This window comes from Chelon labrosus (assembly GCF_963514085.1).
Source record: "Chelon labrosus genome assembly, chromosome: 10".
NCBI classification, from domain to species: domain Eukaryota; kingdom Metazoa; phylum Chordata; class Actinopteri; order Mugiliformes; family Mugilidae; genus Chelon; species Chelon labrosus.
Window position 1 is genome coordinate 2366909 of NC_140360.1, and position 16710 is coordinate 2383618.

General features: G+C 45.2%; 1 protein-coding gene across 2 annotated transcripts; it reads left to right on the plus strand.

Moving 5' to 3' along the window:
- The first annotated feature begins 847 nt into the window (after positions 1 to 847).
- Positions 848 to 16375, plus strand: arih2 (ariadne homolog 2). Of its 2 annotated transcripts, none has more exons than XM_084553805.1 (15): positions 848 to 964; positions 2680 to 3219; positions 5099 to 5166; positions 5716 to 5788; positions 6445 to 6586; positions 8058 to 8179; positions 8995 to 9104; positions 9927 to 10044; positions 10150 to 10200; positions 10423 to 10444; positions 11120 to 11271; positions 11586 to 11729; positions 13226 to 13294; positions 14020 to 14172; positions 15273 to 16375. In XM_084553805.1, the coding sequence occupies exons 2-15, from the start codon at positions 2947 to 2949 to the stop codon at positions 15342 to 15344; spliced, it is 1569 nt and encodes a 522-aa protein (XP_084409931.1). In that variant the 5' UTR covers positions 848 to 964; positions 2680 to 2946; the 3' UTR covers positions 15345 to 16375. The 2 variants fall into 2 exon arrangements, with proteins under 2 accessions (XP_084409931.1, XP_084409932.1); XM_084553806.1 differs by having other exon boundaries at positions 14047 to 14172.
- The last annotated feature ends 335 nt before the right edge of the window (positions 16376 to 16710 follow it).

Below are 16710 nucleotides of genomic sequence, written 5' to 3' on the forward strand. Positions count from 1 at the left end.
ACATAACTCTATGTGTTTGTTTCTCTGTCGTGATATGATCAGATAATAAAAGCTGACAGGAGTCCGTCTCTCCAGTCCCAGATGATCGTCTTTTCAGCCGTTGTCAGGGAAATCAAACAACACGGTTTGAAGTGGAGCGTTTTGTTTTTGCTCCAGATGACGATCCATATTCCTGCTCAGCAGTTTCAGACCAATTACCAGCTCTCTGCTGCTCTCAGACGCTTCTTAGAAGCCCACAGAGGGTAATGCATTGTTTATGGAAGCATCCTTTTACAGCTAAAGTACCTCGAGCTGTAAAGCTGCTATACCTGCAGAGTCATTTAGTCTTATAGATCGTCAGGACACAAACATTTTATAGGAAACACCCAGTGGGTTTACAATCTTTATCTTCTTCGGATTATGTGGTACAAGTGTAAAAATGTCAAACTCCAACACACTGCAGCGACTACAGCTACTACCTCTTCTCCCTTTGCCTTTAGGCTTTAAAATGTTTAAACCCACAACTGTGTGTTTCTGATCTGTGAAGCTTCATCCAAATAAAATAACAACCTCTCCTCCCTTCTCTTCTCTCACTTTTTCTGTCTCGTGCACAAGTTGGATTGTTGCTGACACGACATATGAATAAATAAACACATTGTGCGCGTGCGCAGAACAGAATGAGTGCCTCTCCTCCTTGTAACGCTGCCCAGGTAGCCTATAAATGGACCCTGGCACTGATGCATGAGGTGAAACTAAGTGCTGCATCTTTCCTGGCAGAGGGAGAGAGAGAGAGAGGGAGGGGGGAGAGAGGGAGAGCGAGGAACCCGGACGTGACGTCATTGATAAGCACCTCCGTCGCCCAGTCCAACTTCCGCCTGTAGCCGAGCTCAGAGTGCACATCGCTCTGTGGATTTCCCCCCCCCACTCAAAAAAAAACCTCCACTCCTGGTTGTCACCGTGGGCCGAGCCGACTCTTCTCCGAGAGGTAAACGCAGCGGGCCGTGAACGGTGCCAACGGACGCGGCGGTTGTTTAAATGTACGGGTTTACCCCACCCCGAGCTCCGCGGGGCCTTGTTTACATCTCAAGCCCCGGACTCGAGTAGGCGAGAGGCGGAGGCAGAGCGGGCAGGAGGCGGAGGAGGCGGAGGAGGAAGGAGAAGGGGGGTGGATACCTAGTCGGCTCATATGTTGTCAGTTATTTTAGTTTGTGTTTTTTATCGTAGAAGGAAATGGTTCGCTTTTATTCCTGAACGGTTTCAGGAATAGTCTTAACTGTATCGTAGTCGTGGGGTTAGCAAAGCCGCTAACTCACAGCTAGCCAGGAAGCTAATCCGGCTAACGGTAAATTAGCCAGCCGCCGCTCTGTGGCTCTTGACTTCTCGGCTTCTTAAGAAGTGAAACGCCGGAGTCCTGCGATAACAAAGCGGTTTTTCCTTTGCTTTAATCTCGTCCCTAACACCCCCCCCTCGTCTACCCTCTCCTCTCTCCCCTCCCTCCCCCCCTTCTCTCGCTCCCAAGACCTGTTATCAAACGCGTGCTGAGTCGCTGTAATACATTAGCCTAGCGGGATGTGTGTCACCCAATTCGCTGCCTATTTTTAACCCGGATCGGGCGGAATGCGAGCCCTCGTCTGTCGGCGGGCTGGCGGGCTGGCAGGCTTCCTTCCCCCCGGGTTAAACCTTGTTGTTCAGTCCAGGTGGATATTTGCGAAGTCACATTTGTAGCCCTGCGCCAGGAAACGTGTTTGATCCCGTGTGAGCTGCCTGTAGTGGGACTCAAATCACATGTCGGTGTAAAGCTCACTGAGGGATCCTCATCTAAAGAGTACACCACACTAGTACTTTAGTTCTGTGAAGGTTCTAGTGTCCAGCATTAGTTTTAAATAGCTAAGAGCGACTGGTTCACCTGTGTTTTCATTTTGGAGGCTTATTGAATTGTCTGTTTTTAATAAAACTAGTCCAGGTGATCTTCTGATATCAGCCCTAATGCATCGACAACATGTTTATGTGTTTCAGTCCAACTCAGGCAAGCCTTGTTCCCGTTTTGTTACTTCCCAATTTGCCTCCAACTCAATATCAGATTTGTTCTTTACAGCATCGTCAGCTAAAATTGTTTTACACAATATAAAGGTTTTTTTTTTTTTGCTGCGCTGTTCGTTTCATAGATCAAGTGATTGATTGATAGAACACGTACGTGTGTGGTTTGGTGGTTTCAGTCACAGCGGGGTCACAGAACTGCAGATGGAAAAAAAATAAATTTCTGCAACAAATGAGAAGAGAGAGAGAAATGAAAACACGAAGGAGTGAAAAGAGACGAGACGCACAGCCTTTCTAGCTTTGTGAAGGTCTTCCTCGAATCCTTCCGCTTGAAGATCGTTCTTGCAAAATGTTCGGCTTGTTCCCCCGCCCACTGACAAGGAGGCGTGATAACAAGATAACCAGTGTCATCCCCTTTACTTAGAATCACGTGGTGCTGGTTTCTGGTCGGCGCAGAGATGTAGATGCTCTGAGCCAGACGTCTAGCCTCGACAAACTCTTTCCACTCGTCCGTTTTTCGTGCTTCTAACATAAACCTTGATGACGGCGTTGTTCATGTCTCATTTTAGAGCTGATTGATGTATTTACCTTAAGAATTGCACGTAAAGAAACTAATCAGAATCATTTTCCGTCCCCTCTCTCTCCTCCGTTTGTCCCCCACAGACCGTCCTGTAACCAGCTTTCCAAATGAGTGACGGGGAGTGCGACTTCTTCTGCTTCTTCCGCTGCTGCTGAGCGCGCTCAGACAGACTGGAAGGCAGGAAGACTCTGAACAGTGACACGAGGCGGCGGCGGCGTCGGCGGCGGCAGCAAGGAGGGTCGGTGGTGCGGGCGGAGCTTCAGTAGAGCTAATCGGGGACCGCTGCCGGGAACCGACAGGTAGGCGCGGCCGTCTACCTGTCCGGGGGGCGACTCGAGTCGATCGACTGGATGTCTGTGGACATGAACAGCCAGGCGTCGGACAGCAACGAGGAAGACTTTGGCGTGAACTCTGAAGAAGAGGAGGAGGATGACGACGACGGAGGAGAGGAGGAGGAGGATCAGGGCGACATCGCGGGCTACTACGACGGCGTGGCCAGCGACGTGGAGCAGCAGGGCGCCGACTCGTTTGACCCCGAAGAATATCAGTTCACCTGTCTGACCTACAAAGAGAGTCAGCGGGTGTTGATAGAGGAGGTTAACACTGTGGCTGCTGCGCTGAAGGTGAGACGTCCACATCTGGTCCCAAATGTCCTAGAGGTGGTCTCCTGTGTCTTCCTAAAGTCTGTCCTTGTCTTCTCCTAGAGGTGGTGTCCTGTAGCTTCCTAAAGTCTGTCCTTGTCTTCCTTGTCTTCTCCTAGAGTTGGTCTCCTGTAGGTTCCTAAAGTCTGTCCTTGTCTTCTCCTAGAGTTGGTCTCCTGTGTCTTCCTAAAGTCTGTCCTTGTCTTCTCCTAGAGTTGGTCTCCTGTAGCGTCCTAAAGTCTGTCCTTGTCTTCCTTGTCTTCTCCTAGAGTTGGTCTCCTGTAGCTTCCTAAAGTCTGTCCTTGTCTTCCTTGTCTTCTCCTAGAGTTGGTCTCCTGTAGGTTCCTAAAGTCTGTCCTTGTCTTCTCCTAGAGTTGGTCTCCTGTGTCTTCCTAAAGTCTGTCCTTGTCTTCCTTGTCTTCTCCTAGAGTTGGTCTCCTGTGTCTTCCTAAAGTCTGTCCTTGTCTTCTCCTAGAGTTGGTCTCCTGTGTCTTCCTAAAGTCTGTCCTTGTCTTCCTTGTCTTCTCCTAGAGTTGGTCTCCTGTAGCTTCCTAAAGTCTGTCCTTGTCTTCCTTGTCTTCTCCTAGAGTTGGTCTCCTGTAGGTTCCTAAAGTCTGTCCTTGTCTTCTCCTAGAGTTGGTCTCCTGTGTCTTCCTAAAGTCTGTCCTTGTCTTCCTTGTCTTCTCCTAGAGTTGGTCTCCTGTAGCTTCCTAAAGTCTGTCCTTGTCTTCCTTGTCTTCTCCTAGAGTTGGTCTCCTGTAGCTTCCTAAAGTCTGTCCTTGTCTTCCTTGTCTTCTCCTAGAGTTGGTCTCCTGTAGGTTCCTAAAGTCTGTCCTTGTCTTCTCCTAGAGTTGGTCTCCTGTGTCTTCCTAAAGTCTGTCCTTGTCTTCTCCTAGAGTTGGTCTCCTGTAGCGTCCTAAAGTCTGTCCTTGTCTTCCTTGTCTTCTCCTAGAGTTGGTCTCCTGTAGCTTCCTAAAGTCTGTCCTTGTCTTCCTTGTCTTCTCCTAGAGTTGGTCTCCTGTAGGTTCCTAAAGTCTGTCCTTGTCTTCTCCTAGAGTTGGTCTCCTGTGTCTTCCTAAAGTCTGTCCTTGTCTTCCTTGTCTTCTCCTAGAGTTGGTCTCCTGTGTCTTCCTAAAGTCTGTCCTTGTCTTCTCCTAGAGTTGGTCTCCTGTGTCTTCCTAAAGTCTGTCCTTGTCTTCCTTGTCTTCTCCTAGAGTTGGTCTCCTGTGTCTTCCTAAAGTCTGTCCTTGTCTTCCTTGTCTTCTCCTAGAGTTGGTCTCCTGTGTCTTCCTAAAGTCTGTCCTTGTCTTTCTTGTCTTCTCCTAGAGTTGGTCTCCTATAGCTTCCTAGAGTCTGTCCTTGTCTTCCTTGTCTTCTCCTAGAGTTGGTCTCCTGTGTCTTCCTAAAGTCTGTCCTTGTCTTCCTTGTCTTCTCCTAGAGTGGACTGGATTCAGTCCAATAAATCTTTCAGTCAAAGTTAATGTAGTGTGGAGAGGGTAGCTGGTACCTTGTGTTCTCTACTCCAGAAATGTTCTGGTCATCCAACGCTGCCATAAACTCCCTAACCCTCTCTGGAAGATGTTTCTCCTTGACGCTGTCTCCAGGAAACTTTTCTCTTCTTCTTTTAAACGTTCAGTGTTTGTTGTTGTTCCATCCACATTACACTAGTCACTGACTAGATGCGACTGGACTCAGCTGTGTTTATTGGATTCACATTTAGGAGAAGACAAGGAAGAGAACTAAAGCCTTTTATGAAGGGACAAAGAAACTTAATCAGGATTATTATTCCTCACTTTCTCACTACAGACAAGTTGAACACTTATCTCTGATCCGTCTGTCGTTCTGTCTCTTCCTCTCACAGGTTTTACCAGCAGTAGCAAAACTGATCCTGGTGCATTTTCACTGGCAGGTTTCACAAATACTGGACAGGTACGTCTACCTTCGTCTCCTGTCTCCTGTCTCGTCATTCTTGCAGTCTTTCCTTTTTCATTAGCTGTAAAACTCCCCAAGGTCTCATACTGACGTTGCATTAACATCCATCCTGTCCAGCTTTAAGTTGCTGTTTGTTGTGTGCGCGTCATGATTCATATTTTAGAACTAGCTGTAAAGTTATAATTGGTTAGTTTATCTCGTTAGTTGTTTTAGAGACCCACAAAAAGCTCAAGATTATAAGTGGAGCTCTGGCTCTTGTTGCTAAAGAACTGTTGTAGGCTGTTGTGTGTTTGTTTTTTAAATTAGTGAGACAGAACTCCGCTTACGTAGGTGGTCTTTAATGTGACCCAGGACTCGTTGTGTGTTCATACGACCAAAAGGAAGGAGGTTAAATGTGATCAGAACCATATTTACCCTCGTTTATTCTCAGCTCTGTCACTTATTTTTTTTGTTTGTGCTACTTCCTTCCTCCTCCTCATGGTCTCTACCTCATGATACTGTTTTTGTTCAGTAACTTATTTCCCGTCTTTTGATTTTTCCCCACAGATATAAGTCCAACTCGTCTCTGGTCTTATCGGACGCTCTGGTCCAGCCCAGCAGCACCTGCAGATCAGTCACTGTGAGTGTCTGACCCTCCGTCGTTGGATTAGATTAGATTATTTAACCTCATAGTTAACAGCTACGTCTGTAAATGCTACTGAGAAGCCTCAACGTGTCGTACCCCTTATCTGACTAGATCTGGCTCCTGTTCCTCTTCATCCACAGGATCAGGATGTTGAGCCTGTTCTGTGTTACTGACTTCTATCTGGCTTGCCAGGCTAGCACTTAGCTGTTGATGCTAGTTAGCTTAGCTACAGAAATGCTTTTAACGTCGTTCAGTATAGGTGGCGTAGGCAAAAAACAAACCTCTGCACACAATTTGATCGTCCTCCAACCAGTCAGAGACATTTAGTTGTAAACTAATTCAGCTGATGACGAGTATGAGTACCGTTACTCTTCAGTTCATCACCACATAAAGCCCCGCTCCCAGACGATTAGACTGCCCCCTCAGATCTTTGTTTGGAGCATAATCAGTTCCCAGGGAGAGAATCCAAACCAAACACTCCAAGGTTGTGTTCTGGATATCGTCGCTCTTGATGCCACCTTCCTGTCACCCTCTAGATTAGTTTGTCTAATTTAAAGTACGTTAACAACCATTGTACCCGTAGTAGGAGCCCTCTGGTTGGTCGGTCTGCAGACCAATGTGTTGATGACTTCTGTGTTTTTGTGTCCCAGGCCCCTCAGTCCCTCCAGTGCGGTGTTTGTCTACAGGTCGTCCGGAGAGACTCCCTTCTGGCACTGCCCTGCCAGCACTCCTTCTGCAAAGCATGCTGGGAGCAGCACTGCACCGTCCTGGTCAAAGATGGCCTGGGAGTGGGTGAGTGCCGATGCGTTGTGTTAGATGTGTTAGATGTGTGTGTGTCTGTGTGTGTGTAATCATCAGAGCTGGCGTTAGAGCGAGTGAGTCACAGTTTGTAGGATCAGCGCTCCCAGAGGTCTGCTTCTCGTATCTGTTTGTGTGTTTTAGTCATCGACGATTCAGCCTCTGATCCTGTTTGAAATTTATTTATGGATGTTTGTGGACATTAGAGCTGAGTTTTAAAAGGATAGATTGATATTTGAAAGATTCGCTTTTGATTCATAAAAACGGATAGAAGGAGAATAGCAGCGTACAACAAAAATACCATCACAGCGATGCTTTTAAGGAGAATAAAATATAAACATGCATCAAATAAAATACTCTACAACATGCACTAGACCATAATAAATATTAAATATATTGCACAGACAGATTTCTGTTTCAAGATACTTTCACAAAACTAATGTTGTCATTGGTTCCAGAGATTTGTGGTATTTCCACGATATTTTCCCTCTAGTTTCATCTTTCATATGTCTTTGCTTTTTGTGCAGCTCTTCTTCGTCGTCAGACTTTTTAAATCCAATCAGCTCTCGGGGGCTGGAGCTTCGATCTTGCAAAATCTGTCGTTTAAAAACAGAGATGTCTAACGAAAGGATGTAGTGTAATTGATCTGAGAACTTTATAAATCAGTATTTGAGCTCTAAATGGTTGTAAGCAGCCTTTCAGCTGTGGTTAGCATCACAGCCTGAAGGTTGTTGGTTCTAAGCTGCTAGCCTGCTGGGCTCTTTCTATGTGGCGTCTCCTGTGTCTGCTGTGTTTCCTCTCACATAGACACGACTGTTGGTTTAATGTTAGTATGAATGGTGGCTCTCACACATGACTTTACCGTTTACAATCAGCCCAAGTCACTAAATCAGACTCATCGTATGCTAATTAATGACAGAATATAGTAAAATATAAGTTATACTTCTTGGAAAAGTTCTGTTTTTAGTGGTTAAGCCAAGAATAAATCAACTACTCATCGTTTGTTGCAGCCCCAGTGTAAGATCCTCAGATTTGTTTTGACGTTAAAGACAAAGGGGGCGTACTGAGAAGTTTGGACGACTCCCATCTGGTGTAAAGTTTACCAGCGGCAGCCTCGGGATGATCAGAGCGTGTGTGTCAGCAGGATAGCAGATGGGCGTGTGGGCGTGAACATGAAGTTATTGAGCAATGTTTTTGTGTCTGTGTACAGTTTGCGACTCTCTTCTGTAGTGGAGCGGCGTGTGCTGCCTTTTAACAGCCTCGTCCTTCAGAGTCTGATAAGCGTCTCTGTTAGTTGCGTGAAGGACAAGTCTATGACGATCACAGTCCAGTTTCTGGGTCACGGTAACTCTAGAAACCAGTCCACGTACACTAAACAAACTCCTGCCGCCCCACATGAGTTATGATTTAAATGTTAAATGCGTTTCCTCTGTTGCTCCTCTCACGTATCGACTCCCGTTTCCAGGTATCTCGTGTATGGCTCAGGACTGTTCCCTGCAGATGCCAGAAGACTTTGTCCTGCCACTGCTGCCAGGAGAGGAGCTGAAGGACAAATACAGACGCTACCTCTTCAGAGACCACGTCGAGGTTTGTGACGCTTTGATCGTGAATCATTTCGTCTTCTATGAACACTATTAAAACTGAAGTGTCACCAGCTGGGTATCATCTAAAATGACCAAATTTAGGATTCTCAAATTTAATGCGCAGTTCCTTTTAACGGCACAATTTTAACGCTGTGGAAAGCAATCAGAACCTGAAGTGCAGTCGTACTAAAACTAAGTTTACCCAGCAGGGGGCAGTAAAACGCTCTGTAGCATCAAAACTGCTAAAAACACAATGGAGAAGATGAAGAATCTGAAAAATGTGCAGTTAAGTTGCGTTAACTATGGAAATCATGTGATTAATTGCGATATTTTAATCTATTTACAGCCTCTGATAATTAGAAAATGTGTTTCATTCTTCAGATTTCTTGGAATTTCAATTATTTAACAATTATTTAAAACGCTACTTGGCGAGGCTGGTCTCACCTGACGAGATTTGCAATTTAATTTTGTCAATTTAGTTATTTAGTTGTGGAGCTCATGCGATTAGTTGTCGACAGCCCTTTTCAAGTTATAAATAAACGTTTAGGGTGTTTCCATAACTATATTTCATGCTTTAACAGTCCTGACATGTTCTCAACGCTACATTCCTGCTAAAGTGTTTGTGATTTTTGCAGAAGAAAATTGGATTTCTGTAAAACAGGAGCTAATCTAATCTAGAATAGAGTCTCAGCAACGTGCACTGGTTTTAGAATTGTCTATGTAACTGAGCAGGGAGATTTCTTAGCAGCTAAGATGTTGATTAAAACATTTTCCAGTAGAAGTTTGGTCTAACATGTGTTTGTTGTTTCCGTTCTGCAGAGTCACTTCCAGTTGCAGTTGTGTCCCGGTGCAGACTGTCCCATTGTCATCAAAGTGCAGGAGCCTCGGGCTCGGAGGGTCCAGTGCAGCCGCTGCAGTGAAGTCTTCTGGTAGGACACGCAGCTAGTGATCTGTCTTCTTTAAATCAGTCCAAGAGATTTCACAAGAAGTGTTTTATTTTATATTTTAAGTAAATATTTGAGTTTGAGTAAATTAAATCCTTCTTTCGTGCACAAATACAAAATATTTTCTTCTTCTTCTCGTCCTTCTTCTAATCCTTCCTCTTTCTCTTCTCGTCTTTCTTCTGGTCCTTCTTCGTCTTCTTGTCCTTCTTCCTCTTCTCCATCTTCTTCTCGTCCTTCTTCCTCTTCTCGTCGTTCCTCTTCTCATCCTTCTTTTTCTTCTCGTCCTTCTCATCCTCTTCTCGTCCTTCTCTTCTCGTCCTCCTTCTCATTCTTCTTCTCCATCTTCTTCTCGTCCTTTCTCTTCTCGTCCTTCTTCTCGTCCTTCTCCATCTTCTTCTCGTCCTTCTTCCCCTTCTCCTTCTCATCCTTCTTTTTCCTCCTTCTCATCCTCTTCTTGTCCTCCTCCTCCTTCTTCTTCTCCTCCTTCTTCTTCTCCTTCTCCTCCTCCTCCTCCTTCTCTTTCTCCTCCTCCTCCTCCTCGTTCTTCTCCTCCTTCTCCTCCTCCTCCTCCTCCTCCTCCTCCTCATCCTTCTCATCCTTCTTCTCTTTCTCCTCCTCCTCCTCCACCTTCTTCTTCTCTTTCTCCTCCTCCTCCTCCTTCTCTTTCTCCTCCTCCTCCTCCTCCTCTTTCTCCTTCTTCTTCTCTTTCTCCTCCTCCTCCTCCTCCTCCTCCTCCTCCTCCTCCTCTTCCTCTGTTACTTCCCTGTCTAAACTACTGATTATCTGTGGTTCTGGTGTCTCCCTCAGTTTTAAATGCCGTCAGATGTACCACGCTCCCACAGACTGCGCAACGATTCGGAAATGGCTGACCAAATGTGCGGACGACTCGGAGACTGCGAACTACATCAGCGCACACACTAAAGATGTACGTTGGACGCGTGCACGCGTAAATAAAGTAACACCCGTAAATAAAACTGTGCCAACCGAAAAAGGGGAAGTTAAGAGTTGTGTGTGTGTTTCTCTCCTCTAGTGTCCTAAGTGCAATATCTGCATTGAGAAGAACGGAGGGTGCAATCACATGGTGAGTCAGAGCCGACGCTTTCCTAGAAAACAGGAAATGCTGAGAATAATATTAACATCCTGAGAACTGATGTCCTCGATTGAATCTCTCCCGTACCGTTAGATACTGTGTTACCTGTTGTTATTTTTTTGTGTGTCTGTTAAATCAAGGACTTTCAAGGTTGTTTTTGTTTTTAAATCAGGTTTCTGTTTTTGACAGTTAATTTTTCTTTCTTTGTTTCAGCAATGTTCCAAGTGCAAACACGGTAAGTAACTCGTCTCAACCATAGACTGTATAAAGATGGCTAAAGCAAGTAGAGCTCCCCCTGGTGGCTGGCTGCAGTATAGGTCATAATCTCCATGTTAGTGGGCGGGGCTTTGGCTAAACTAAAACACTAAAATAAATTTTTTTTCAAGGATGGTTTCTGTCATTTTAGGTAGTTAATATAATGTTGATTCGTGTTAAAGTGTCAATTTTTTGGATAAGTTTCGTTTTAGTTATTTGACGCTATAGAAACAGGATGTGACGTAATGGCGACTACCAGTTGCCATGCCAACCGTGCCGTAAAACGGTTGTGAGAGTAGTAAAAAGGTCCAGTGTATAATCCATCATCTCCTTGTAACTGATGGAGGTAGAGCAGAGCGTAGTGTTAATTAAACTAAAACATGAGTGAGTCTGGAGGAAGTGGGCGGGGCTTCGATATCACGGCTCCACGTGGCTCCGCCCTCAGACCGCACTGATCAGACTCTGGCTCCAAACTCACAAGATGGCACCGCCCATGTCCTCAGGAAAATAGCATCAGTTTGACTAATGAGAGGAAGTGGAGACGTGTTGTCCATATTTATATACAGACTATGTTTTAAGTCAAAGAACCGAGTTTGACTGGACTTGTTGGGTGAGTGTCGTTTCTCAATGAGTGTTTTTTTCTTTCTCCTGATAGACTTCTGCTGGATGTGTCTCGGAGACTGGAAGACTCATGGCAGTGAATACTATGAGTGCAGCCGCTACAAAGAAAACCCAGATATAGTCAACCAGAGCCAGCAGGCTCAGGCCAGAGAGGCCCTCAAGAAATACCTCTTCTATTTTGAGAGGGTGAGTTCTTGGCTGAGTGTTTTTATTTCCTTCCTCTTCTCGTGCACACACACAGAATATTTTTGTTTTCTTTTATATTCAAATGTTGAGACTGATGGAGTTAATCTGATTTAGAAACTAAACTTAAAGCAGGGTTGTTTTCATTGTGGAGGCTCTGCTTTGTTGTACTATTGAATTGTGTTGTTTTGTTCTGACACATGTTCCTAATATTTTTATATTGTAGTCAGTGTTCTAGATTAAATAACATTAGGGTTTAATTCAGTGCAGTTTTACAGCATCACAAACTTCATTTATATTTATATTTCATCTGCCAGTGGGAGAATCACAACAAGTCTCTGCAGCTGGAGGCTCAGACGTACCAGAGGATCCAGGAGAAGATCCAAGAGAGAGTAATGAACAACCTGGGAACCTGGATCGACTGGCAGTACCTGCATAACGCTGCAAAGCTACTGGCTAAGGTACCGTTGAGCTGGGCCAGCAGACGTCTGGGACTCAGGGGACATGAAGACATCATTTATTTAGGATTTATTTTAGAAAGCTTCCAATAAACCAGGAAGTCACAACAGTTATAATTATAGACGTCGTCTGAGCAGCGTGAAGCTGGATTTGTTTACGAGTATGTGTCAGTTAAAACACTTCATCATGAAATAAAAAGAACGAGTCACCAGATTATAAATAGTTGAATGTGATGACACCAGGTTAATTAGGATGCTAATGTTGCTGTAGCTAAGCTAACTAGCATCAAAGTGCTAGCCGACCAAGACGGATAGAAAACAAGCTCTTCCTCCTCCTCTTCTTCTTTTTGTCCTCCATCTCCCCATTCTTCTTCCTCTTCCTCATTATTCTTCCCCTCCCTCTCATCCTCCTCCTCTTTCTTCTTCTCCTTCTTATTGTTGTTGTTCTACTTCATCTCCTCTTCTTTTAGCTTCTTCCTCCTCCTCCTCTCCCTCCACCTCTGTTCTTCTCCACCTTCTCCTTGTTCTTCTCCTTTTTACTCATTTTCTTCCTCCAACATTTTTTCTTCCTCTTCCTCCTTGTAACTCCTCTTCCTCCTTCTCCTTCTTCTTCTTTTTGTTCTTCTCCTCCTCCTCACTCTTCTTCTTCCTCCAATACTACTTCTTCCTCTTCCTCTTTCTTCTTCTTATCCAGATGAAATTGATTCTATCTCTCTGTCCCTATCTCTATCTGTCTCTGTCTGTCTCTATCTCTGTCTCGAGCTCTGTCTGTCTATATCTCTATTCTGTCTGTCTCTATCTCTGTCTCTATTTCTGTCTGTCTCTATCTCTATCTCTGTCTGTCTCTATTCCTGTCTGTCTCTATCTCTATCTGTCTCTATCTCTATCTGTCTCTATCTCTGTCTGTCCCTACCCATCTCTGTCTGTCTCTATCTCTATCTCTGTCTGTCTCTATTTCTGTCTGTCTCTATCTCTGTCTGTCTCTATCTCTGTCTGTCTCTATCTCTGTCTCTGTCTGTCTCTATTTCTGTCTGTCTCTATCTCTATCTCTGTCTGTCTCTATTCCTGTCTGTCTCTATTCCTGTCTGTCTCTATCTCTATCTGTCTCTATCTCTGTCTGTCTCTATCTCTGTCTGTCCCTACCCATCTCTGTCTGTCTCTATCTCTATCTCTGTCTGTCTCTATTTCTGTCTGTCTCTATCTCTGTCTGTCTCTATCTCTGTCTGTCTCTATCTCTATCTCTGTCTGTCTCTATTTCTGTCTGTCTCTATCTCTGTCTGTCTCTATCTCTATCTCTGTCTGTCTCTATTCCTGTCTGTCTCTATCTCTATCTGTCCCTATCTCTGTCTGTCCCTACCCATCTCTGTCTGTCTCTGTCTCTATCTCTTTCGGTCCCTATCTCTCTGTCTCTGTCCTGTGGTGTCTTTCTACTTCCTGTCTCATTAGACCAGTCCCACTGTCCACGCTGCCGTTTCTTATTCGTGTCTCTCTGTTTCCAGTGTCGCTACACGCTGCAGTACACCTACCCTTACGCCTATTACATGGAGTCTGGTCCTCGCAAGAAACTGGTGAGTCACAGTGATCCACAGCTGATCAGCCATAACATTATGACCCCCATGGACATTAAGGGTCCAAGCGGACGAAGGATATGAGAGAGTTAGACGACTGGGTCAGAACATCTCCAGAACTACAGCTCTTGCAACAATGGTCAAAGGAAGAGGAGGAGGGGGATGAGATGTAGGGAAGTGGAGGAAGAGGAGGTAGAGACAGGGTCATGGACCGAGGAGGAGGAAGAAGAAGAAAAGGAAGTAGAGGAGGAGGATTAGGTACAAGGAAGAAGAAGAGGAGGAGGAAGAGAAGGGGGGGAGGAGGAGGAGGAGGTAGAGACAGGGTCATGGACCAAGGAGGCTGAGGATGAAGAGAAGAGGAAGAAGAAAAGGAAGTAGAGGAGGAAGATGAGGTACAAGGAAGAGGAGGAGGAGGAGGAGGTAGAGACAGGGTCATGGACCAAGGAGGCTGAGGATGAAGAGTAAATGAAGTAGAAGAGGAGAAAGACCTGATCTCTGACCTCTGATGAAAGATCAGAGCTGGACTACAGAGATCTGGAGGAGGAAGGTGGTTCTGGTCTGATGGATCTGACCTGGAGAACACAAGGAACCAGGATGTTCTTGGTCTTCATCATTGTTCAGGTCTCCAGGTCTAGCAGGAGAACATGGTGGTCTTAATGTTGTGGCTGATCGTGTCTCGCCCTCCTCCCTCCTCGTTGATTGAATCTTAAATCTTCTTTTCTCAGCTGAGTCTTGACGTTGGTGTCTTTCAGTTCGAGTACCAGCAGGCCCAGCTGGAGGCGGAGATAGAGAACCTGTCCTGGAAGGTGGAGCGAGCCGACACCTACGAGAGAGGAGTGGTGGGAGGCGAGGGGGAGCTGAGCGCCAGCGACAGAGGGGTGAGAGAGCCATGCTGGACGGGGGGAGGGAGGGAGGAATATTCAGTGATAGGACTGTATCTGGTTGACTCCTCACTGAGGTGCTCTTGAGCAAGACCTCCTCCTCATCCAGTGTTTAAACTTTCACAAACCTTCTCATTCAGAGAGTTTCTTTATTTTTAGTGTTTTCATGTCCTCCCTTTTCTCCTTCTTCTGCTTCTCCTCATTAATATTCCTCTTGTCCTCCTCCTCTTCCTCCTCCTTTTTCTTCTTCTCCTTCTTCTCCTCTGCCTTACTCTTCTTCTCATCCTCTTCCTTGTCCTTGTTCTTCTATTTCTTTTGCTCCTCCTCATCAATATTGTTCTCCTCTTCCTCCTCTTCTTCTTCTCCTCCTCCTTCTTCTCTTTCTTGTCCTTCGTTTTCTTCTTCTTCTCTCCTTCTCCTCCTCTGTCTCCCCCTCCTCTTCTTCCTCCTTTGTCTTCTTCTTCTTCTCCTCCTCTTCCACCTCCTCCTCCTTCTTGTCCTCCTTCTCCTCCTCTTTCTTCTTCTTCTTCTTATTGTTGTTGTTCTACTTCATCTCCTCCTCTTCTTTTATCTTCTTCCTTCTTCTTCTCCGTACTCCTCTTCTTCTTCCAACACTCCTTCCTCTTCCACCTTGTACCTCGTTCTCCTTCTTCTCCTCCTCCTCCTCGTTCTTCTTCTTTTTACTCATCTTCTTCCTCTTCCTCTTTCTTCTTCTTATCCAGATGAAATTGATTCTATCTCTATCTCTGTCTCTCTCTCTCTATCACTTGTCCTTCTTTTTCTTCTTCTCTCCTTCTCCTCCTGTCTCCCCCTCCTCTTCTTCCACCTTTTTCTTCTTCTTCTCCTCCTCCTCCGTCTCTCCTTCCTCTCCTTCCTCCTTCTTCTTCTCCATCTCATCCTCCTCCTTTTAATATTGAGTATCAGCTGATCTGATATCTGATCTTAAATAACTTCCTGAATGAGGTGTGTGTTTTATTTCACTGTGTTCACTCAGAACATTACAAAGGTTGATAGATTAATATATAACAACCAATAACAATAATAATAATAATAATAATAATAATAAGTGATGATTTATCTGTTGTTGTTTTTATCAGGATCTGGAGAATCAGATGCACATCGCTGAACAGAGGCGACGTACGCTGCTGAAGGATTTCCACGACACCTGAAGCGCCATCGTGACTCCAGAGCACCAGCATTTCCTTCCTTCCTTCCTTCCTTCCTTCCTTCCTTCCTTCCTTCCTTCCTTCCTTCCTTGATGCACTCATACCCCTTTCCTTTTTTCCTTTTGCTTCTCTACACTTGCTTCCCATTAACGCTGCAGAGTCACGGGATGGCACGATTGTACCCCCCTCCCCTCCCTTCCTCCCTCTTCACCTCATTTACACGTTTGGCGTCTGGAGCGTCGCACTCGACTCGTTCCAACTCTTTCAGATCCTGATCACGGAGGTCAAATTTGGGGGGTTTCTGAAAAAGCCTCGTCCTTTTTGACTCGATGCAAAATTTAGTTTCCTCCCCTGTGATTGATTTCCTTTAGACGTAACTGGACATAACGAACAAAATCAAACCTAATCCTGTTTTTCCTACATGTGTGATCCATGTTGAATCAGAATAAGATGCTAAAGAAAAACGATGGAACCTTTCACAATAAAAGCACCCTACTTTTGTTTGTTTGTTTGGTTTTGGACCTCGTAGAACTCCTGGTCCGGCCCCACGTGGCCCCACGTTATTTGCACCTCCGCCCATCAGCTGAGAGAGTTGTTTTTGAAGCGGCGGGTGTAATCTCATCCATCCACCCTCCTCCCACTGACACTGACATGGCATGAACACGCTCAAACACTCCTCTGCAGAAAATAGACCTCAGCCGTTAATTTGTTCCTCCCTTCGTCACCTCGTGCTCTTCTCCTCCTCCTCCTCCTCCTCCTCCTCCCCTTCTCTTCTTTGTTTTGCTCTTTCATTCTTTCTTTTATTTTTTTCCCGCTCACGTTGTTCACTTGTTTGTTTGTTTTTTTTCTTCTTCTTCTGGAAAATGGCTGTTCATAGTTAGATCGTTGAAAAAAAAACAAAAAACTGAAGAAAAATGGGAAAAAAAATGAACCAAAAAAAAAATAATTAAAAAAAAAAAAGAACTTGCTGTAATTTTCAACGGTTGTACATTAATACAGAAAATAGAGTTACTGAGAGAGTTTTTAAAACTGGACCCTGTCTCTCGTCTCTTAATTACACACACGAGCAAACACACGACGGTTTGAATACACGGATAGAGAGAGGTCGAGCACTTGACAGAACATTAGGTACACCGGTGAATGTGTTCTGATGTGACGGTCCTGCACTAAAGCCTCCTCCGTGACTCTTCTAATGAATCTATCGATGTGTTTATTCTGGTGATGGAAGCTGTGGACTTGGCTCTCTGTAGGTTTGAATCCCCTCCACGTCCACGGCTGGACGACCCTTGAGCAAGGCACAATAACCCCCGAAAACTGCTCCTCGTGCACCTTGCATGGCTAGCCCACTGCTCCGCTGGTGCTCGCTACT

Excerpts from the sequence above, each read along its gene's own strand:
- arih2 (XM_084553805.1), top strand. The coding sequence starts at position 2,947 with ATGTCTGTGGACATGAACAGCCAGGCGTCGGACAGCAACGAGGAAGAC. Across the intron at positions 6,587-8,057 it reads CAAAGATGGCCTGGGAGTGG|GTATCTCGTGTATGGCTCAG; the intron begins GTGAGTGCCGAT and ends TCCCGTTTCCAG. Across the intron at positions 11,730-13,225 it reads CTGCAAAGCTACTGGCTAAG|TGTCGCTACACGCTGCAGTA; the intron begins GTACCGTTGAGC and ends CTCTGTTTCCAG.